General features: G+C 37.4%; 1 protein-coding gene across 1 annotated transcript in view; it reads left to right on the plus strand.

The window, feature by feature from the left end:
* The window catches only part of LOC150092881 (ATP-binding cassette sub-family C member 5-like), a 708,254-nt gene that overhangs the window by 185,086 nt on the left and 497,811 nt on the right, over positions 1–25,357 (plus strand). Inside the window, exons 9-10 of the mRNA XM_090414097.1 lie at positions 8,544–8,800; positions 16,628–16,960. Coding sequence (XP_090270223.1) covers positions 8,544–8,800; positions 16,628–16,960 — 590 coding nt within the window. The remainder of the gene's footprint in view (positions 1–8,543; positions 8,801–16,627; positions 16,961–25,357) is intronic.

A 25,357-nucleotide genomic window follows, 5' to 3' on the forward strand; every position in this document is an offset into this window, starting at 1 on the left:
CCTGTAGTCCTGTGACAATGATATTGTCACAGGACTACAGGGAGGTCTCAGTGGTCCCAGCACTGAACCCTGTGGAACTCCACCCTTATTATACAACTCTCTGATATCTATCAGAGAGCCAATCACCAATACTATCCACTAACCTGATACTGAAATCTATATGATGAAACTTAAAAATCAACATGTCATGTGGCAACCTGTCAAATGCCTTGGGAAAATATAAAAAAAATGACTGCGTGTTCCTTACCTTCGTCTATTACTCTGTTGTAGAAGGTAACCAGATTACTAAAATAAGAGTGCCCTTTAGCAAAGTTAATAATGGCAAGTACTTGTTGGATTTCTGCTCAGGACATGGACTGGTTATTATAATACAATTTTCCAACATAAAAATGTGCACAAATTCACATGGAGACAAGAGGCAAGGAATAAGAAAAGTCTCATTGACTATGTTATTGTTGATAGTGATGTTTTCCCCCTGGTGATGGAGACCAGGATGTACAGAGGATTTGAAATTAGAAGTGATCACTATTTAGTCTTGAGCAGGATAAAATTGAATTTCATATTGAAAAGAATAACATATAAGAAAGTTTTAAAGGGAATAAAAGTTGAGCAGCTCTCAGATGTGAACTGTAGACTAAAATACACAAAGATTATTGAAGAAAAAATGAAAGAGTTTGAGAACTGGAACCAAACCTTGCAGATCCAGTGGCAAGCCTTGAAGAAAATCCTGATTGATTCAGCCAGAAAGGCATTTGATGAGGTTGTCTGCAAGTAAAGAAAAATCAGAACTCCATAGTGGACACAAGAAGTTAAAGAGGTAGTGAAGGAAAAGAAGTAAGCATATCAAAAGTTCCTGGCAAATAAGTGAGCTTGTGATCTCAGAGAATACAGAGACAAATGTAAGAAAGCAAAACACTGTGTAAAACTAGCAAAACAAAAGTCATGGGAGGACTTTGGCAAGAATATAGAAAATAAATATCAAGAAAGTGGCAAAATATTCTGGAGGTTGTTGAAGAAGCTTAGAATTGGAGGAAAGAGTGCTGTAAAAGGAATTAGGGATGATAAAGGTGACATGAAAATGGGTGAAAAATATATCCTTTAAGTATGAAGTAATTACTTTGAAAAATTGCTAAATGAAACAAGCAGTGATAGCACAGTGCTACAAAACACTCAACAGGCATGCAGTCAGGAATACATATCCATACTTGAAGTAGAAAAAGCCATCAAAGGCTTGAAATGTGGAAAGGCAGCAGGAGTAGATGATATTCGACTAGAAATGCTGAAGTATGGTGGTATAAAAGTCTTACAGTGGCTGCACTGTATAGTTCAGAAGACTTTGACAGTGGGAAGAATTCCCAATGATTGGAGTAGAACTCTCATAGTACCAATATATAAAAAGAGAAATAAAACTGAATGTGAGAATTACAGAGGTATTTCCCTACTCAGTGTTCCTGGCAAGATCTATCCAAGTATACTTGAGAAACGGTTGAGAAGAATTGTGGAAGAAAAGCTTGGTGAAGAACAAGCTGGATTCAGGCCAAATAGAGGTGTCAGGATCAGATCTTCACTTTACGACAAATAGTCGAGAAAGCATGGGAATATAACAAAGATCTGTATTTAAGTTTTGTCGATTTGGAAAAGGCACATGACAAGATGCCAAGAGAGAAGCTATTCAATACGCTTCAGTTATATGGTGTCAATGGGGCATTATATCAAGCAATACTTAGTCTTTATTTGAGTTGTAAGTCAGCAGTTAGAATTGAAGGATGTACAGGAAGATGGCTTAATGTTAAATCTGGTGTGAGACAAGGATGTACATTATCCCCTCTGTTATTCATTATCTATATGGATCACATTATGAAGGAAAGTGGTATTACACATGATATCAAAATTGGAGATGTTAATGTCAGCTCTTTGTTTTATGCAGACGATGTTATACTTCAAAATAAATCCACTACAAGTTTACAAGATTCCCTGACTAAATTGAATAACTGTTGTATAGAGGTATGAAGGATAGATATGGTGTTGAGGTCAGCAATAAAAAGACAAAGACAGTGATAATAGGCAGAATCGTTGAAAATGTGTTGTGAAAATGTGTTCAACTGCGTTGTGAACAGAGAGCCTGTGGAACAAGTAAAACATTTCAGCTACTTAGGCACGATTTTTAGTGAAGATTGTAAATTAGATATGGAAATAGACAACCAAATCAACAGAGATGGTATGGTAAGAAGTCAATTGAATAAATTCATGTGGAATAAGAGAGAAATTAGTCGGATCACTAAATTAGCTATATACATATAATTATCTGGGTCAGAAGTAAGACACTTGACCAAAGACCAGGGACCGCAGATATGAGAGAGTCCTAAGAAAGATAATAGGCGTGAACAGATGGCATCAATGGCAATATCATATTAAAAACGAGGATATTACAAAAGAACTTAACATTGTCAGCATCCAAGAATGCGTTAGCAGAGCTAATCTCAGGTGATATGGTCACTTAAACAGAAATGGGCGAGGAAAGATTAGCAAAAAGTGTTCTCTGCCATGCCAGGTTGGCAGGAAAACGACCCAGAGGAAGACCAAGATATAGGTAGATTGATACGGTACAAAGTGCCTTAGACGATAGAAATATAAGATTTGTTAATGTTGGAGTTTTTAGAAGGAAAAGACTGATTTCGAGGAAAATTGTAGACAGGAAATTAGTAATGATATAAATTTTTCATGTAATATTATCATATCCTGTACACCCCTTGAGGGAATACATGGCAGGAATTTGATGATGATGATGCGTGCCCTTTAACAAATCCATGCTAGCCTGCATAAATAATCTTTCCCTTATCTGCTCAATTCTGTATATGAGTTTTTCTCCTACTCGCAACATAGAAAAATATCTCCTTGAGATTCTCCTTGGATTGCAGCCAGTTTCCTCTGATATTCTAATTTTTCTTTCCTTACAATACTAGTCGCTTTCCTAGCCTAAGCCTTATATTCCTTATGAAACTGCTCTCCCTCTCTCTTTATGTGCCTTCCATAATCTCTTTTTCTTCTGCAATTCTCTTTTATTCCTTTTGTCATCCATTTGACTCCAAATTACTTTATCTTCTTCATTTGAGGTATACAGTCTGTCATTGCTATCAACATTTTTTTCTTGAGTATCTCTCATGCGCTATCGATCCCCCCCTTCCTTTAAATTCTTTCATCCATTTCACTGCTGCAAGCTGGTTTATAAGTCTATGAGAGTCACACCTGCCTTATAATTCCACATAACATCCTTCTGTTTTGATACCTCTTCATCCTTCAAATCAGGACTACATGGTCACTCTCACCAATGGGGGGGGACAATTATGCCATCTCATTCACAGTCAGATCCTCTGATGCAATCAATGACCAAATTCAAAACTCTCAATCCTCATGTTTGCTCCACTACATGCTTCATAAGACAGTTGTTCCTCAAGAAATCCAAAAATTTAGTTCTCTTATTACTGTGTGCTATCTCCTCTTCCCAGTTTCACTGATATCAGTATCCTTTGAAGAGACTGAGCCAATTACTGCTACAAACTCATTCCCTTTATTGCTAATGCTCTTAGCATTTGTATACAGAAAAACCAGTGTATTGCCAGCATTGTTATAGCCATTATAACTCCCCTCATACTCAACCTAGCTCAGTAATATAGCGTACACCCACTTATTTCTCAAGGCACTATCCTCACACGAGGTTATGTGAGGCCTCACACAATCCATCTCTGCAATTCTAGATACCTTATCCCAACACACTCACTTATCCAGAAAACAATAGTCCCTCCAAATTTCTGCACTCTTCTGCATTCAAATTATTAACATCTGATCACCATAGAGTTGGAGAGTCATCGTGGGAGGTACAAACTATTGCACACAATGCTCATCCAACTGAGCTTTAAGCTGATTCAATGTGTCTACATTCAAAACACACTTAGGCAATTTCTTTTCATGAAGATGATAATCATACTGAGAAAACTTTGAGTCAGTAAACTTTATTATTTTTTCTTTAATTGCATCTCTTCCTTTCCCTTTCTTAGCACAAGATGGTTCTTAATAGTCTATAAACTCTTCTAAGCCTAAAGAGTCTTCATAATGATGATCCACAACCTTCTACATTTTTACATTACATTTTTTATTATTTCTTCTTCTTTTAGATTTTCTTTTTTAACACATCCTTTAATTTTTTTTTTTTTATCATCATCATCAAATTCCTGACATGTTCCTTCAAGGGGTGTACAGGATATGATAGTACTACATGAAAAATTTATATCATTACTAACTTCCTATCTACAATTTTCCTCCAAATCAGTCTGTTACCTGTCAAGACTCCAATATTATCATTATCATATCTTATATTTCTATCATCTAATGCACATTGTACCATATCAATCCACCTATATCTTGGTCTTCCTCTGGGTCGTTTTCCTGCCAACCTGGCAGAGAACACTTGTTTTGCTAATCTTTTCTCGCACATTCTTTTTAAGTGATGACCATACCACTTGAGATTAGCTCTGCTAACGAATTCCTGGATGCCGACAAGTTCTTTCCTAATATCCTCGTTTTTAATATGATATTGCCATTGATGCCATCTGTTCTTGCCTCTAATCAGTTGACATTTTCAACACTTCTACCTATTTTCATTGTCTTTGTCTTTTTAATGCTGACCTTCATACCATATCTATTACAACAGTTATTCAATTTAGTCAGGGAATCTTGCAAACTTGTAGTGGATTTATTTAGAAGTATAACATCGTTGCATTAAGCAAAGATCTGACATTAACATCTCCAATTCTGATATCATGTTTAATACCACTCTTCTTCATAATGCGATCCATATAGATAATGAATAACAGAGGGGACAATGTACATCCTTGTCTCACACTAGATTTAACATTAAAATATCTTCCTGTACTTCCTTCAGTTCTAACTGCTGACTTACAAACTCAAATAAAGACTAAGTATTGCTTGATATAACTGTAGCGTATTGAATAGCTTCTGCCTTGGCACCTTGTCATATGCCTTTTCCAGATCGACAAAACTTAAATACAGATCTTTGTTATATTCCCATGCTTTCTCAACTATTTGTCGTAAAGTGAAGATCTGATCCTGACAGCCTCTATTTGGCCTGAATCCAGCTTGTTCTTCACCAAGCTTTTCTTCCACAATTCTTCTCAACCGTTTCTCAAGCATACTTGCATAGATCTTGCCAGGAACACTGAGTAGGGAAATACCTCTGTAATTCTCACATTCAGTTTTATTTCCCTTTTTATATATGGGTACTATTAAAGCTCTGCTGCAATCATTGGGAATTCATCCCTCTATCCAGGCTTTTTGAACTATGCAGTGCAGCCACTGTAAGACTTTTATACCACCATACTTCAGCATTTCTGGTCGAATATCGTCTCCTCCTGCTGCCTTTCCACATTTCAAGCCTTTGATGGCTTTTTCTACTTCAAGTATGGATATGTATTCCTGACTGTATGCCTGTTGATGTTTTTTACCACTGTCCTATCACTGCTTGTTTCATTTAGCAATTTTTTGAAGTAATTACTCCATACTTCAAGGATATCTTTTTCTCCTGTTTTCTTGTCACCTTTATCATCTCTAACTCCTTTTACAGCACTCTTTCCTCCAATTCTAAGCTTCTTGAACAATCTCCAGAATATCTTACCACCTTGATATTTATTTTCTATGTTCTTGCCCAAGTCTTCCCATGACTTTTGTTTAGCTAGTTTTGCACAGTATTTAGCTTTCTTACATTTGTCTCTTTATTCTCTAAGAGCACAAGCTGACTTATTTGCCAGGAACTTTTGATATGCTTTCATCTTTTCCTTCACTGCCTCTTTAACTTCTTGTGTCCACCATGGAGTTCTGATTTTTCTATCCTTCTAGACAACCTTACCACATACTTCTCTTGCTGAATCAATCAGGGTTTTCTTCAAGGCTTGCCACTGAATCTCCAAGGTTTGGTTCCTGTTCTCAAACTCTTTCATTTTTTCTTCAATCATGTTTGTGTATTTTAGTCTACAGTTCACATCTGAGAGCTGCTCAACTTTTATTTGCTTTAAAACTTTCTTACATGTTATTCTTTTCGATATGAAATTCGATTTTATCCTGCTCAAGACTAAATAGTGATCGCTTCCAATTTCAAACCCTCTGTACACTCTAGTGTCCTGCACCAGGGAGAAAACATCACTATCAACAATAACATAGTCAATGAGACTTTTCTTATTCCTTGCCTCTTCTCTCCATGTGAATTTGTGCACATTTTTATGTTGGAACATTGTGTTAGTAATAACCAGTCCATGTCCTGAGCAGAAATCCAACAGGTATTTGCTATTATTATTTGCTTTGCTCTTTTCTCCAAATTTTTCCAAAATATTTTTATATGTCTGGCAATCACTTCCTACTCTGCTATTTAGATCTCCAACAAGGACCAACTTTTCCTTTTTCATTGTGTCAGTTGCTTTTTTCTAAAGCATCAAAAAATTCCTCCACTTGTACCTTAGTAGAGGTACAAGTGGAGGAAGAACTTCTGTGGGACCATAGGCACAAATAAGTCTCATTGTCCAATTCCCCATTCTGATATTTGCCCACATCACTCTACTTGAAACTGCCTGCCACTCAAGAAGATTAGCCTCGTATTCTGTGTTGAATACCATGGCTACTCCCTCTTTTCCTTGATTGTCATTTCCTGAATATAACAGTTTGTATTTATTGTTCAGTAAGATCTCACCAGTTTTTGTCTTTTTTGTTTCAGTCACCCCTATTATGTTGATCTTGTACTTATCTAATTCCTCAGCTAGCTTCATTTCTTTGCCATTCAGGCTTCTTATGTTGATAGTACCAATCTTTAACTCTGGTGATGTTGAGTTGGGGTGTGCTTTCAGATTTGTTCCAGTAGCTGACTTTTCGCCGTTCACCCTGGTTCTCTGGTGAAAACAACGGGGGCCTTGTTTAACCGGGTGATGCCCCAGCCGGCCTGAAATTTTGTCCGCCTGAAATCCCTGCCCACTTGATCAGTGGAATTAGAGAAGGGAAATCATTTGGGTTGTTGAAGTACCCCAAGGAAGATCTGACTATTTGGTAGTTTGACTGCAGAAATTTCAGCTTTAGAAGTTGATAGTCAACGACATCATAGTGGTATCATTGTTAGAAGAATGATAGAGACAGCAAATGAATTCAGTAAAATTTAATAAGGAGATTTTGAGCTGGAGTAGATCAAATAAACATCTGCCATTTGCAACTAAATGAAGTAGTGCATTGCCAGAATGCATATTAATGCTATTTCATTGCTGTTTTCATTTCATCCACATCTGCATTGCTGTTCTATGGCCATAATAGTACTCTCAGGCATATCTTCAGAACATGTGCTCCTTGTACACATCACTGTTTTGCATCTTTCAAATCATTGAATCATTATCATACAGAATTTTCTTTTCTATTCAGCCTTGCATACCATTACTGCCCTCACTTTACCTTCACATTCATACCAATTACTGTTTGATTTCCAACATTCTCACTCCCGCCCATAACTTTTCTATTATCCATGTTCCTATGCCTGCCACTCATCCTTTTATTCCCACCATATTTTCATGTCTGACATTCACTATTGCTATACATTTCACAATCTCTTATCCACTTTCTTCTGCATTTCTTATCTCCTTTCATTTTTGCTCTCCTTATTTTTATTTAGTCTGTCATCCAGCTCTAATTTTTCTTCTTCTTACAGAAGAAAAAAAATAAGACAAATTAGGGGCTGTGAGAGACATTTTCTCACCATTTGTAGAAAATTGTAAATTATGCTACTCTGTGGGACATAATGTAACAATAGATGAAATGTTTTTAGGCAAATTTTGGTTTAGACACTATATATTCCATTAAAGCCCGATAAATATCGAATAAAAATTTTTGCTATGGTCAATTCGAAAGTAATTTACACAGGAAATCTTGAAATATATGCAGGTAAGCAGCCTGAAGGAACTTACTACAGTTTACTAATAAACCAGTAGACGTAATAATCAAGAGACTTGCAGAACCCATTTCCTCTTCAGGACATATTACAGCCGATAATTGCCATAATTTAAATCACCCATAATGATCACTCTGTTCTTATTTGCTTGGTTAATTTGATTATACATTTCATAGTCGCTACCATCCACACTCTCCAGCCAGAATGCTGTGGGTTCAAATCCTGCCATGGGCATGGATGTTTGTGATTGTCTGTAAAAATACTAGTGGTGGTGGTGGGCAGTAGATGGCATCAGTGTAGTGGTAGTGCGTTGCAGTTAGTGGATTGAGTGATGGAGACAGAGAATTGTAGCCTAGGTGCCCTCCCTTGATGAGTCTTTGGACTTCCTGGAGGTGTCACGTAATAATGATAATAATAATTTTACATTTCTTCATAATGGTAGGGATGATGAGAATAGTAACATCTTGATCTTGGACATTTCTCTGTCATATTCAGGAAATTTTATATTTGGTTATAAATAAGCCATATAAAAATATTATGTTTTTTTCTGTAGATATAAGGGAGAAAGAAAAAAATGTTCTCCAAAAAGGTATGTTTCTCCAGAGTTTGGCCTCTACTATTTCACCTAACATTGTGATAATGGCAGCAGTTGCCACATTTTTGGGTCACACACTGAGTGGACATCCTCTCACTGCCCCACGTGCCTTCACAGTCTTTACTGTGTTCTCAGCCCTCCAGTTCTCAATTGGAACACTGCCTTATGCTGTAAAAGCCATAGCTGAAGCCAAAGTTTCCTTCCAAAGGATGCAGGTATGGTTTTTCTTTTCAGAATTTATAATGAATTATCCACTAGAAAAGCAATTAAGAAATTTGTTAACAGTAATTTTCACCTTCAATTTTCAATAACTTGATACAGCCAAATGACTTCATTCCTCTCTGATTTTTGCTGTTAATTTACAATACCAAGAAAATATGCTATTTATTTAATTATTTAGCTATTGGATAAATAGAGGTTTAAAATTGTTGTTGGAATTTTTTGTTGTTTATATTGTGTTTTGCTTCTTGTTTGTTTGTACTGCTTCTAAAATTGGCATCCATAAAAAAATGCATGTCAACAGCATGCTTTCAGTACGAAGATCTAGCTATACCTTGGATTTTACAAGAAGGAAAGCATTAATGTATGTGAAAAGTGTCTTGATAGATTATAGTAATTAGAAATGGGAGCAAGTGTCAAAGAGCTTAGGCAAGAATTAGTGAAAATGAAAAGTGAAATGAAACATTTCGATAAGGATAATAAACATCAAAAGAATTGATTGGCTGATGAGAATGAGGAGGAAGCTAGTATTATGAAGAAGGAGTCAAAGGAAAGTCGTATATCATTGTATGGGGACTTGATCATTAGAGGTGTGATGACTAATAAAGTGCACAAAACATCCTTTGCTGGTGAACAATGAAGCAAATAATTCATGCGTTGCAGAAAAGAAAAGACCTGACATCAAAATTAGTGATAGTCATGGGCATAAATGACTTAGTTGGGGAAAAAAAGATTGTTGATAGAGACTTGAGGAAGTTGTTGGAAAAGTCGTAGTTATGCTGCCCAGATATGACAACAGTGAATTGAGAAGGAGAGCAGAGATAATGAATGCAACACAACTCAGCAAAGATGGCTGAGTTGTGTGAGGCAAAGGGGGTTCAGTTTGTAAATCTGTGGTGTGAATTTGAAGGAAAGTTAGAATGGTTTAAAGTTGAAGGATTACATTTTAATGGGTTTGGTGTTGGGCATTTAGAAAGGCTGTTGTTTTCTGAGAAAGCACAGAGTCAAGAAGTTAATGTAGTAAATGGTCAGTCTACTTGTGAAGCAGGATATCGCAACTATACGGATTGTGCAATAGGATTAAGATGGATATGAGATTGAAGATGTGGTTGCAGCAGCACAAGACGATGGAAAGATGAGGATGAGATAAGTAGGAATGAAAATCAGAGACAAGATCAAGGAAATCGGAGTGGTCAGGCCGAAGAGAGAGAGAAGTATTGTAACTAGAATAGAGAACTTGGGTGTTGGTAGAATGGCCTTAAAGACACAGGGATTGTTATGTTTGTACGCAAATTTAAGGAGTATTCTAAACAAGAGAGCTGTGTTTGTTGCATTGATTGAGTCAGTATGCCCAAAGATAATTGGAATAAGTAAAACTTGGTTATCTGAGGAGAATGTGATGTCAGGAATAGAAATAGAAGGATATATAATTTTCTGGAAGGATGGAAATGTGAAAAGAAGAGAGGAAATGCTGTTAATGATTTGGGAGCAATTGTGTCCACAAAGTGTGGAAGTTGATAGTGATGCACAGATTTGATTCTGTGTGGTGTGAAGTTGAAATTAGCAGGCTAGTAGTATATCTGATAGGATGCTGTTATATATGAGGGAATGCAGTGAATACTGATTGTGAAATGTTTAGGCAAATTAATCATACATGTAAAAAGAAGGTGATCCTGATAGGAGACTTTAATTGCAGGAATATAGAATGAAAGGAGGAAATAGTGTACAGGAACAAGGAGAGTGAGTTTGTTGAATTTCTGAGACAAAAATATCTTAAGCAGCATGTGACTGAAGCAACTAGAGGCTTTAATGTTTAGGATTTCGTGATAACTTCACAAGATGTAGTTGTTAATGAGGTGTTTACACTGCAATCAGATGATGAGAGAGTGATCATATGGTACTTGTTTAGTAAGTGATGAAAGAAGAAAAGGTTACTGCCAAAATGATGGATATGAGGTTGAAGATGTGGTTGCAGCAGCACAAGATGATGGACCACATAAAGATGAGGATGAGACAGGTAGGAATGAAAATCAGAGATAGGATCAAGGAAATCGGAGTGGTCAGACTGAAAAGAGAGGTATGGTATTGCAGCTAAAATACTGTAATACTATACCTCTAAGTGATGAAGATTGTAGTTAACAAGAAAAGGTTACTGCCAAAAAATGGTTATATGTGGAAGTATAAAGCAGGTAATTATAGGAGGCTCTGTAGTCAGTTAGCATCAGTATGTTGGGTAGATGAGCTGAGCAGAAAAGATGTTGACAATTCATGGAAACTCACCAGACACTATCTGACAAAAGCAATGTATAACAACATACCAACAGTTAAGTGAGTAAATAGAGTAGGAATGAAATGGATGAATAGTGAAATCAAACAAGCTGTAGTGGAAAAGAAAAATGTTATGGAGGAAGTACAAGGCAATTGGTAGTGATTGGATCCATGAGGAACCAAAAGGCTGAATAAGGTATATGTAAAATGAATGAATTAAGAAGAAGTAAAAGATGAATAATAGTAATAATCAGTAACATGAAGAGCATAAAGAACAAGCCAAGAGAATGACTCAGTTAGTAAGGAAAACAAAAGTAGAGTATGAGCAGAAATTGGCATATTATCAGGCAAAGAAAAATCCTAGAGAGTTTTTTAGATATGTGGCAAGTACAAGGAAGAATGATCATGGTAAGATGAAGTTAATGGATGAAAGTGTTGGAATGGTAACTGCTGCAGAAAACATTGTTGAGGTATTCAGTGATCAATTTATAACCGTGTTTCATCCTGATCAGGATGGAATCATGAGGAACTTAAGTGTAGAGGACTTAGAAGAGGATGGCTTAATTGTGAGTGAGAAGAAAGTATTTGAGCAAATAAATAACCTTGATGTCAATATGGCAATAGGATTTGATAAGATATCACCACGCATCTTAAGGGAATGTTCCAGGGATTTGACAGTAGCATTGACATGCCTGTTTAATGAAAGTCTTACAGTAGCACAGGTTCCAAAGGAATTGAACAAGGGCAAAATTGTTCCACTGCATAAAGGTGGTGATAAGGCTGTAGCTTCAAATTATAGGCCAGTCTGTATATCTAGAGAGATTGGTGAGAAGTAGGATACAGAAATGGATTAATAAGAGCAGTATTCTCTGTGGTTATCAGCATGGGTTTATTAAGGGAGAGATCATGTTTCATCAACTTACTTATGTACTATAAAAAGGTGACAAATACCTTTGATAGGAGAGATGCATATACGGTGATATACTTAGATTTAGCAAATGTTTTTGATAGATTGCCACACGACAAGCTCTTATATAAATTGAAGTAGATGGGACTAAATAACAGACTTCTGAGTTGCATCAGTGCTGACTGTTGGATAGGTATCGGAAAGTTGTATATGGGGGAGCGGTATCACGAAAGAGAAAGGTCGCAGGGGTCAGTTATGAGACCATTGTTTTTCAATTTGTATGTTAATGATATTGGAATGGGTTAAACTAGTAATATGCAGTTGTTTGCATATGATGCAAAACTGGGGAGAGCAATGCTGAGTCAAGCGGATGTTATGGCCTTACAAGAGGACTTGAATAGATTGCATGAATGGGCAAGTAAGTGGAACTGTCAGTTCAGTGTTGCAAAGTGTAAAGTTTTGAGATTTAGTAAGCAACGATGGGATGCAAAGTATACACTTGGTGGGGAAACTGTAACGGAAGTAGAGGAGATGAGAGATCTAGGGTGATGGTGGACAAGGACTTAAAATTCAGGGACCACATTGCACAAGTTGTGCCTGTCTGTTGTAAATTGGATTTATTCGCTTTTCTGTCTCCAAGGAAAATTAAACCCCCTTTCACCTGTTGTCCATTTCATTAATTCGAATCACACGATGAGTCTTTTGACTCCATGGAGGCCTGAATAATAATAAGACTTCACATCTTTCAGTAAGAAAATACTGTGAGTAGACATATCACTTAAAATTATAATAACGGAGTTAACTCACGTAAAATATTATTTATTAGTAGAATTTTTGTCTGAGTATCGCAGGCATCTTCAGCACATGTAAAAAGCTAATTAAACGATAACTGACAATTCCAAAAGGCCCCACCTAAGTAGGCAAAAAGGCAACAAAAATATTCTGGTTTTAATACTTTTGCTATGCATTCACTAATGCCTTGCACATAAAGGATAGGAATGCGTGTTATTTCTTCTTTATTTGAAGAGGAAGATTATTACGCATTCCTATCCCTTATGTGCAAGGCATTAGTGAATGCCTATCAAAAGTATTAAACCGCTAAATATTTTTGTTGCCTTTCAGCCCATCAGAAAAAATCTCCACCTTTCTCACTTCTCCAAAGGACAAGCTTCCACATCTCAGTTATCCAGGTGTCTAAAAGATTACTTGTTCTTGTGGGTTATCTTATTTCTGAAAAATAAGATCTGTTTTTATTCGGTTAGAACACAAGTCATATATTCAATACCTTGAACCTGAACAGTCTGGACTTGCAGAGCATGCCATCAACACTGGACATAGAGTTCATTGGAACAAGACAAAAGTCCTTCACAAAAGTCGGTTCCTCATTGAAGCAACTTTTGCAAAGATTTACAAAGAAAATCTTTGGGAATTTTTTAGCTATGTGGCCAGTAGGAGGAGAAATGATTGTGGCAGAATGACATTGCAGGATAAAAATGGGAATAGAGCGACTGATGCAGAGGACATAGTGGAGTTGTTCAATGAGAACTTTATTGGAGTATTTCATCCTACAGAAGAAGGTTTTAATACTAAAGGGATAAGACAGGTTCAGGGTTTAGAGGTGCAAGTGGAGAGTGTGTTCCAAATACTGAGTACTCTGGATACCAATAAAGCTGTGGGACTGGATGGTATTTCACTATGGGTTTTGAGAGAATGTGCTAAACAACTGACAGCTCCGTTGACCTGGCTCTTCAATAAAAGTCTGGCTGTTGGAAAGTTACCCAAGGAATGGAAGGAAAGTAAGATAGTACTACTGCTGCACAAGGGTGGTAGCAGACTGGAAGTGTCTAATTATAGGCCAGTTTGTGTGTCATCAGTAGTTATTAAGGTCTTGGAAAAATTAGTGAGGGACTATATACAGCATTGGGCAGATGAGGGTAATGTTATGTGTGAGAATTAACACGGATTTGTTAAGGGGTGCTCTTGCTTTAGTAATATGATTGCCTTTTATAATAAAGTTCCAAGAGCAGTTGATGAGGTAAAGGCATATACTGCCATTTTTTTTAGATTTTGCAAAGGAATTTAAGGCTGATATTTAAGTTGCAGCAGATGGGTTTGGATGTCAGGTTGGTCAGCTGGATTCAGGATTGGCTGTCCGATAGGTATCAGAGAGTTGTATATGTTGGGGCAAAATCAAGGAAGCAGAAGGTTACAAGTGGTGTTCCACAGGGCTCAGTACTGGGACCTGTATTGTTAAACCTTTATATCAATGACATTGTCAATAGATTTCAAGTGGATTTCAGTTGTTTGTGGATGATGTGTAGCTGGGAAGGGTTATCAGTAATAGTGCAGATGTGGCAACCCTGAAAGATGATTTGAATAAACTAGACAGATGGGCAAATAAATGGGGGATGTCGGTTTAATGCAGCAAAATGTAAAGTCTTGAAGTTTTGGAACCATCGATGGGAGGCTTCATACTCGATTGCAGGAGCTGTATTGAAGGAAGTAGGGGAGACGAAATCTAGGGGTGATGATTGATAGAAAACTGAAATTCTGGGAGCATATTGCAAAGGTGGTGAAGGTAACCAAAGGATTGCTGCAATACTGAGAAGGACACTGACCTGCAGAGATAAAAGAATGATCATTCCATTGTATAAGACCCTGATCAGACCACATTTAGAGTATTATTTTCAGGTTTGGTCACCAGGATTTGAAGGGGATAAATTAACTGTGGAAGGGTACAGAGGCAGATAACAAAGATGGTTTCAGGACTGTGCAATGTCAGTTACGAGGATCGACTGAGGGAATGTGGACTGCAGAGTTTGGTGGATAGAAGAAGGAGAGGTGATATGATCGAGACTTTTAAACTGTTGAGAGGCAGTTACAGGGTAGATATTTCAGAGTTCTTTCGCTTGGTCGAACAGCGGGAATGAGTGATGACAAGGGGCATTCCCTGGAAGTTACGAAAGAAGGCGTGAGCAAGAGGGTGAGGAGTGGTTTCTTTGCATGGAGGGTAGTTCAACTGTGGAATGCATTGCCTGGGAGATTGGTAGAGAAGGAACGGTCAATGGGTTTAAGGAGTGGTATGATAAACTTTGTGTTTCCTAAAAACGACCTTCCAGGATGAATATTTTGACTCCATGCAGATCTGGATGATGATGATAATAATAATATCTACAGACCAACTAATAGCACAAAAGAAGACCAAGAAAGAAATTTTGGCAATACATAAGCAAACGGATTTTTGAAGATTACACTTGTGAATCATCTGACATTTATCGTTTGGCACAAAACAGGGCAACTTAGCTCACTTTCATTTGACTTTATCTCCATGAATTGTTGTTATATAAATATTCTGATTATTGTATTTCCCTATTCATTCACGACAGTTATCTGATAGAAGACATGGCTTCCAAACCACTTAGTTTATACTGTATATACTTACTGTATATTCACTTAGTATATACATAAAATTTGTTTCGTTCTGATATCAGAACAACCCCTTGCATATGTACAGTTTATTCTGCTTTCTTTTTAAAAAAAAATATAACTCCAAATTCATTTAAGTTCACTCCAATGATCATTTAAAAGTCCCTTCTTCCATTAAATTCAACCTATAAGATGTACAACCTGCATAACATATGCAATCATTGCACTCTTCCTCAAATTGCCTCTATCATACTCACAATCTTTACTCTCTCACTCTTCTTTTTAACTTCTTCCAATAACTCTTTCATATTTTCTTTCATGCAGTATTTTTCACCTTTCATCGATAGGCATTTCTGCATAGATAGGCAGAGTAATCTGGAACACAGCTGATATGCAGCTTACAAAATGCTTTGAACAGGCTGGAATTGTGGATATGTGAAAAATGGCTACCAGTTCAATGTTAGTAAACATAAAATTATGCACTTTGATGTAATGAGATATCCAATGTCATATTATATTCATTGGCTTACACTGAAAGAAGTTGATAAGGCCAGGGATCTTGAAGTTTTAGTAGCCAATAAATGGAAGCACAACTCAGAGGATAATTGTAATGCTGAAATGAACCTTAGCATGCCAGGATGAGGAAATCATTTTAAAATAACAAAAACAGCATAGTAACTACAGTAATAAACTTTAATGAAAAGCACAGATATTTCATACTGAAAATATTAGTACATCATATGGAAACAACAATCTATTTTTGATATTTACATAAGATGAGAATTTCCCATCCTTTGAGAGAGAGAGATAATCATTGCAACTCAAGTTAGGTTGGTGTAAAAGGGCTTCACAACTTTCTTTGAAAAGGCATTCATATTTAAAATTGTTTCTATGCAAAGACAAGACAAGCTTCATTCAACAAGATACTGTGTTTAGTATCAATGCTATGCTGTACCAGGCCATACTTTAGAGGTTTCAGGTGTTCAGTGTAGTATTGGTGTTCATTAATTCTTTTTTACCCAGGACAGCCTATCTGCCCAAAGTATAGCAAACTACATTCACAAAGGATGGGATGTCATAAACACCAGCTAACATATATGTGTGTGTATACGTACTCATGCATGTGTGTGTGATTGATTTTGTTTTGAATAAAAATTTAGCTTCATTCTGATATCAGAACAATCCTTTTCAAATATTATTTTCTTTCTTATTTTTATTATAGAGCATAATCCACATCAGTGAAGTACAAAACTTTTCTTCAGGAAAACTGAAAGACACTGATTGTCCATTGCATCTTACTGGTGCTACTCTCAGCTGGCAAACAAGTCGTGGAGAAATTTGCCGGCAGAAATCTGCAAAACAGTATTCCTGTAAAGCTACTGTCCAAGATGTTAGTAATGGTCTTTTTAGGTGCAATAAAGGAAAAGCATCACTTAATATGGAAAAGGGAGCAAGGGAAACATCTCAAAATGGATACTTAGCTAATGGAAACACCAAAAGAGTGAAGAAAGGCTATGAAATAATTCTAAAAGATATACATTTACATATTAAAAAGGTTGGTGTTGTTTTGCAGTATTTTATACATTATTAGAAGATTTTTTTTTATATAATCAAATATTTTACTACTTTACATGTCATTACTTATTATGATCCCATGTTTTTCCATACAATAAATTCCATATGATTAATGCTAAAATTAATTCCATGCTATTTAAGATATTATGTGTACATGACTACATTATAACTAATTATAATAGACTCATTGATTGCATAACAAAATATGAATATGAGTTAATAAACTAACTTATTATTATTAACATCTGACCTCCAAGGAGTCAAAGGACTCGTGGTTGGTTCATACTCTCTCATTCAAAAAAGATTATCAAACTATGCCTTAAACACATTTACAGTTTCTGTACTGTAAACACTCTGAGACAGTGCATTCCATTCACCAATCACTCTCCATGCAAAGAACCTTCTTCTCACTCCCCTACTAACACCCTCCTTATACAGTTTCCAGAATTGGTCTCTTGTTCTACCCTGGTCTCTCTCTCTACTCTATGAAAAATCTCTTCCACATTAATTTTGAAACCTCTCACCAACTTATTTGTCTCAGTCCTGTCTTCTCTCCTTCTATTCACAAGGTACTGCAACTTTCATTTCCTCGATCTCTCCTCATTATCTGACATTCCATAGAAGGAGAGAGTCCAGACCTTCTCTGGACTCTCTCCAATAGATTCTACAATACCACTGACACTGAACATAGTAAACCTTCTCTGAACTCTCTTTCTCTCTCTCACTCTCTCTGATAGATCCTCATCCCCTTGAAAATCAGGAGATAAATTTGCACACAATATGTGGCCTGATCAAAGCCTTATATAAGGGAACCATAACCGTTTCACTTCTGCATATGAATATCCTCATCATTGCCATAATCCATTGCGATGTTCTTATAATTTTGGCAATATGACCACTAAACTTCATGGCTCTGTCCACCATCACTTCCAGATCTATCATCTCTTCCACATTGTTCAGAATTCCCCCATTGCCAAGTTCAAGACCTTGCACTTTGCAACATATCCTATTTAAATCCTCCTGCAAGGCCATCACATCTGCTCTATTTCTCATAGTTCTTACCAACTTTGCATAATTGACAAATAGATGCACACTCCAGATAAGCTAGTCCCAATGTCATTAACATGCAAGTTAAACAAAAATGATATGGTCCTGAAACAGATCCCAGTGGCACTCCACTAGTGATCTTCTTTTGGGATACCACTCCTGCATACATAACCTGCTAATGTCTATTTGACAACAAATCAACTATCCAACTCATTAGTCTTTTAGTTAATCCGATCTGTTTCGATTTAGCTACCAATTTATCATGTGGCAGTCTATCAAAAACTTTTGAAAAATTCATCCAAGTATAGCACTGTCTCTTCATTGCTTTTATCCAGTGTTTTAATGACCTTGTTTCAGTATATAAGCAGGTGGCTAAAGCATGACCTCTCCCCCTAACAAATCCATACTAACCATCATAAAGAATACTGCTATTATCAACCCATTTCTGAATTCAAGTCCACACCAACTTTTCTAACACCTTAACTACAACAACTCCAGACACACAGATTGGCTTATAATTTGTAGCCTCCACCTTTTTGAAACCATTTTTCCCACCTATTCCTTTGAGACTCACCCTATTTGACAATTCATGTTAAACAGGTGTACCAAATTTGATATTCATTCTCTAAAGCATTTCTTTGAAACATGCAGCAATATTTTATCAAGTATTATTGTCTTATTAACATCAAGTTTACTTAATTCCTCATATACCTCCTGTTTATTCACCTTCAGTCCCTCCTCTGCCATGACCTCTACACTCCAGCTTTTTATGATGGGCCTTCATGAGGATGAAATACTTGGTTATTTCATCCTCATGAAGTAACATTTCCACTTGGTTATACTATAAATTAAAGATACCAAAAAATTATATACTTGGTTTAATCCTTTATCCAAGTGTAAGTAAAAATTGAAAATATGACTTCTGCATTGCCTTTGTATCACCTATGGATCTGGCTCCCACTGATTAGACCTCAATAAAGGTTTAAACTGGTCAATGCTTTGCATTTTGGAATACTAAGGCAAGTTCTTGAACTTCTTTATACTAGTTTCCCCAGTCCTAAAAATAGTTCAGGCACAAACTTGTTTGTTTACACTTGGATAAAGGATTAAACCAAGTATATAATTTCTTGGTATCTTTAATTTATAGTATAACCAAGTGGAAAAACTTCCAACATTTTATAATAGAATACCCGTATAGTGCTACTCTTCAGTCATTTGCTACTCCTTTTTTCTCCACTATATCTTTCATTTTATTCTTTTGCACTCTTCTGTTTGTATTTACCATATATCTAATTCAATTTGCATATGTGTCATCTCATTTCTCATCTTAATCATTTCATTCTTCTATTCTTGAAGTCATGCTAGCTTTTGCACTATCATTTAGGCTCACTTCCAAATTTATACCAGCTTTTCATTTTTTGGTCATTTCTGTATTCCCTATCGCATTCTCCACATTCATATTCTTATGCTCACTGTTTTGGCTATCATTCTCAGTCTTATACTCATCTAATATTGTTCACTTCCTCCTATTCATGACTTTCATTCAAATCACCATAGTCCATTAATATATCACATTTTCTTCAGACCTTCACTTTCTCAATGAACGCATCTGCTACATTTGTCCATGCATCCATATTAACACTTACATTATTTCATTATGATGATAGCATCCTTGAAGCAAAAAAAGTATATAGTACAGATGGAAGTCACTTGAAAAACAGTACAAAAATAGCCAAAAACAATAAAGCTCCAATCCCCCCCCCCCCTCCAAAACAAAAAATCACATCCGCTTCAACAACATTCATGGTTTCTCACTACAAATTTAAATTATGTTCACTTCACTTCCAGTGTTAATAAACCTGATCCACTATTCTTAACAGAATCTCAACTAGAAACCTTAATCTCCATTCACCTCAACTTTCCTATAATTCCTTTTGTCATAAGGGTGGAACCGTTGCATTCATGGTATGACTTCTTGTACCAGAGAATGTCAAACCTTGTATTCTCAGTCTTTATGATCTGCTGTGCCTCAATATTTTCATTCAATTAGGTTTCTTTGCTGTTACTGTTGTTCTCCAAATTCTGATAAACAATATTTTCCATTTGTCTATGAATTTTAGCTTCCAAATACCGAAACAGTGAGGTCATCTTTCTTAGGCAACGTTCACAATTCTAAATGGTTTCCTCTCCGCAGTCTCAAAGTCCTAGAAAGGGTTCTTGATGGAAGATTGAGCAAGGAGGTGGAGATTGCAAAGGAACGATTTGGCTTCATGCCTGGTAGATCAACAACAGATGCTATCTTTGGGTTACGGCAGATGATGGAAAAGTTTTGAGAGAAACAATGGAAGCTACATCTGGCATTTATTGATCTGGAGAAAGCACACGATAGAGTTCCAAGGCAAGAGGTCTCGAGGTGTCTGAGGGAGAAGAAGGTTCCGGAGAAATATGTCAGGTTGGTGCGGGAGATGTATAGAAATGTGAAGACAAGTGTTCGGACCTGTCTGGGACAGACAGAAAGTTTTCAAGTAACAATTGGCTTGCATCAAGGGTCAGCATTAAGTCCGTTTCTGTTTAACATTGTGATGGAGGTGGTGACGGAGGAGGTGAGAGAAGATGCGCCTTGGACAATGTTGTATGCAGATGACATCTTGCTGTGTGCAGATTCAAGAGAAGGAGCGGGAACTAAACTGGAAAGATGGAGAAAAGTACTGGAAGAGAGAGGTATGAGACTGAGCAGAAGTAAGACAGAATATGTGTTGCACAATGGGTGGCGGCCAGGAGACAGACCTGGAAGGAAATGTCATCAGGAAGGTGAGGGACTTTAGATACTTAGGTTCAACAGTGGAAGAAGATGGAAGAGCTGAGAAGGAAGTGGGATGCAGGATACAAGCAGGTTGGAGGAACTGGAGGGAGATGGCTGGAGTGTTGTGCGATAAGAGGGCACCGATCATCTGAAAGGCAAAATCTATAGGACAGTAGTGAGACCAGCTATGACGTATGCTATAGAAACTGTGGCCCTGTGGAAAAATAACATCAGCAGGATGGAAGTAGCAGAGATGAGAATGCTTAGGTGGATGTGTGGTGTGACCAGAAAGGATTGTCTGAGAAATGACTATGTGAGGGGAACAGTGAAAGTTACGAACTTAGGAGCGAAGATACAGGAGGCAAGGTTGAGATGGTTTGGTCATGTGATGAGGAGGGAGGACGAATATGTGGGAAGAAGGGTCATGCAGATGGATGTGCAAGGAAGGAGGAAGCATGGACGGCCAAAGAAGAGATGGAGGCAGCTGGTAGAAGAGGACTTGAGGATGAAGAACTTGGATGTGGTGACAGCCCAAGACAGGAGGATGTGGAGGAGACTCATTATCAACAGTGACCCCACTTAAGTGGGAGAAGCTGCAGAAGAAGAAGAGTCTCAAAGATGCTGAGAGTTTCAGTCAGTAACAATCTAATCTTTCAAAAATTGTCCACCTACTCACAAGAATACTCCAAATCATCTCCACTCCTCAACGCATCCTTGATTTCTTCTTAATCAATTTCTCTGATAAATTCACTATAGACATCAACTTTCTCCTTGCTAATTCAGATCATAACTTTGTCAAAGTCTCCTTTCCAGCAAAATGCGCTTCATCCAGCCACTCTCAGCTTTGTGTCCTTTAACACTGTAATAGTGCCAAGTGTGATAACCACAGGTTATCACTGTGTGACTTCTGTTCCACCTTTGGCTAACTGCTATTTTTTTGTTTTTTGGATCCAGACACTTGCTCCAACTGAATAATTGAAATAATTCTAATTGTAATGAAGACATTCATTACCCCACTACACCCAAAAGCCCAGATAATGAGGCAAACCTTGGTTTTCTGCAAATATGCTAAAGCAAATTCTATATATCACAAGTGACTTGAAGCCAAGATTTTATTATCTCACTCAGCTAAAAGGCAGCAACACAAACAGCATGCAGGAGCCAAAAATACCATTGGCCAAGCCAATCCATATTGACTTGACTTTGAAAAGGTCAAGTTCAGCAAACTTTCCTCTTGCTCAAATGGCAATGGAATCTCTCTCTCTCTCTCTCTCTCTCTCTCTCTCACACACACACACACACACACACACACACACACACAATTCACAAAGAATGACTGTTTGAATGAATGAAGTTGTGCCCAAAAGCCATTGGGCACAACTTCTGTTTATTCATGTTGTCTTCTTCTCTCACCCACACACACACATCCAGACTGTACCATTGCAACATCACCCAAAAGGTCTGGCATCATTCTTCTCTTCCAGCTCATACATTGATGATTATTGCAAAGTATTCCCTCCAGGATTACGAAGAACTGCACACTGCATGCTTCCTCTAGTCTTTCATCAGAATGACATAAGAAGGATCCTGAATAGCCTGAATATCAACTAGTCTTTAGGTTTGGATAGTAAACCCATCCCCTCCCAGCTTGTGTATAAAAACTTGTGTGCTCCTGAAGCATTGCTCTCATACCATATAGATTCTATATGGGTATGAGAGATTATACCCACATAGAATCTATCCTTCAGCATGGAAGGGAGGAAATGTCTATATCAAAGCAATCTCAAAGAAAGGAGATAAAAGCTCACCATCCCGTTGTACTCACCTCAGTTCTATTGAAAATAATGGAAAAAAAGTCATCAACAATCAACTCCTTCATCACATAGACGCTAGCCAGTTAATTAGTGACCACCAATATTTCTAATCAATAGTATGTCTCCTTGCCTTTTCACCAAACGGTTCCAAAGTTTGGGTACTTGTAAGTACCCAAACTTTGGAACCGTTTGGTGAAATCATTTTTGTCGTTCTAGATACAAATCTTCAGTTGAGCTTACTTACTGAATTACAATTATATGGTCTATTTAATTTTTGCAAATTGCCAATGATTCCCACTTTTCTCTCTGGTCATTCACTGCATGTCATGGTAGATAGCTTCCTTTCTTCAGATTTTAATATTACTTCTAAGCCTTCATTGAGTCTGGAGACTCACTTTTGGAGGTCAAACACTCACAGGCCACAGTAACTATCATCCATTGTCTTGAAGACATTCAGCATTGTAGCATTCACCACCCACTCTGGCAATGCATTCCCATCATTCACCACTCTCCATGCAAAAAATCTCTTTCTTAATACGTTCACTGCCAAACTCCTCAGGCATAGTTTGTTACCGCATGCCAAACACTTTCACTTCTACAAGGTCAGTACGAGTTATCTCATAGCTGGCTTATCAGACAGAATTTTGTTTCATATGCCAACTACGAGTAATCTCGTATCACCCCCACCTATGTCTTACATGTGCTTATGACTATGTAACTTGAGTTCAGAGTCAGTGACGTTCAGCATTCAGTGCAGTAAGGTTTATTGCGTCTCGTCTTACAATTATTTAAAATTATCTAAATAAAAACCTTCAATTACACTATGGCCAGTAAATGAAAGCTTACTGGAGAATTAGAAGCTTACGCTAATATGAGCGATGATGAATGGAATGAATTATTTGCTTCCGATTCCGAAGATGATTATAATCCTACAGACGACTCAGATGATGATATATCATATATAAATATATGTATATGTTGAAAAACTTCGAAAAATTGTTTTATTTGCATTAATAAATGCACAGTTTATGCAACAATATCTCTTATAATATACTATACTTTTGCTGAAATTATTTTCCTTTTATCAAGTCCCCCAGACGTGCTCTCCACTTTGTTCACAAGCCAAGGGTCCAAATTAACGTGTTTATACTATGGGTTAACTCATGCTTGGCATAGGAGGTCAGTAATCGACATAAGTATATTCGTAGTTGGCTTGTGAGGCTCATATACCAACTATGGGTATACTCGTAGTTGGCAGTAAATGTGTTAACTTCTTTACTCATATGACCTTTGTACAGTTTCCAGGGATGGCATCTTGTTCTCTCATGACCTATTATCCTGTGCAATAATTCCCTTGTATCTATCTGATTGGCTCCTTTCACCAACTTATGTCGCAATGATATCACCTCTCCTACCCCACCTCCTAGCAAGCTCTGCAGACCACTTCCTCACTCATGCTCAACATTCTCAGATAATTATTTCCCTCTGCACTATTTAATGTTTCCTTATTGTCCATATAACCAGGTGACCAGATCTATTTTCAGAAATCCAAATGTCCTTATTAGTGGCATATACAGTGGAATTATCGCCTCCTTGTCCGTATTTGTTAGGATTACCTCACATTATAGCAGTAGTTTGTGACATGCCAACAAGCACATCTAAATTAATAACAGCAATCAACAAGTTCAAAGACACTTGTTCCCAATCGCGCATATGTGTTTGACCAGACCTAACATTTGCCCAGAGAGAACATAGTCATCAACTTCAAAAACAACTAGAAGAAAAACGCCAAAATGGAGAAAACAATTGGATCATACAAGCTAAAGTGGTGCAAAAATCCAGTTATGCCACTAGTAGCCACCATGGAGACCAGTATTCAGGCACTGCACATGAAACGTGCAAGACCCTTGTGGTCAGATATATGCCTCATAGAACCTTGCATATCCACTTTACAAACATCTGTGGCCTAAACTCCAATCTTAATAATTCTACTATCATCTTCTGTCTACCAAACTCCAACTATTTCTGGCAGAAACTCAAATCTTACCTCCACACCAACACCACTATTCATCTCAGCCTTCCAAATTATGCACTCTTTAACTCCTGTTGGCCCAAGGGTGGAGTCTGTGCATACATCTGCTTTGATATACCTTGCCAGAGAGCACCCAACCTAGGATTGCCTTTCTCTCCTTAAAAAGTGATTTTCTCTAGTCCCACTTTCCCAACAGCAAAATCATCTTCCTAGGAGATTTTAATGTCCACAACACCAATTGACTTTTCTCCTCCAGTTGTGCAGATCTTGCAGGAAGAGATGCTGAAACATTTGCCATCGCTAACGACCTGACACAACTTGTTCAGATGCCAAACAGAATACCAGATAACGCAAACCATTCCCTAAATATCCTAGATCTCTTCCTCTCCAACAACCCTTCCAAATACACAGTGAATGTAGTGGACTCCGAGGTAATTCTGACCACAATCTGGTGCTCATCTCCTCCCCACATGCAACAATGCTTACACAGCCACTCCCGTACAAGAGTAGTTTGGCATTATAACAGTGCCAAGTGGGACAGCCTCCCACAACTTTTGCATCATTCCCATGGTTAGACTATTGCTTCCAGCCTTCCGACCCAAACATATGCACCAAACTTATCACTAAAGTAATCCTTGCTGGCATGGAAACATACATCCCCCATACTACTCTGCACTGCCA

The sequence above is a fragment of the Typopeltis vanoorti genome, chromosome 24 (genome assembly GCF_054136105.1).
Source record: "Typopeltis vanoorti isolate ZY-2024b chromosome 24, IOZ_Tvanoo_1.0, whole genome shotgun sequence".
NCBI lineage: Eukaryota > Metazoa > Arthropoda > Arachnida > Uropygi > Thelyphonidae > Typopeltis > Typopeltis vanoorti.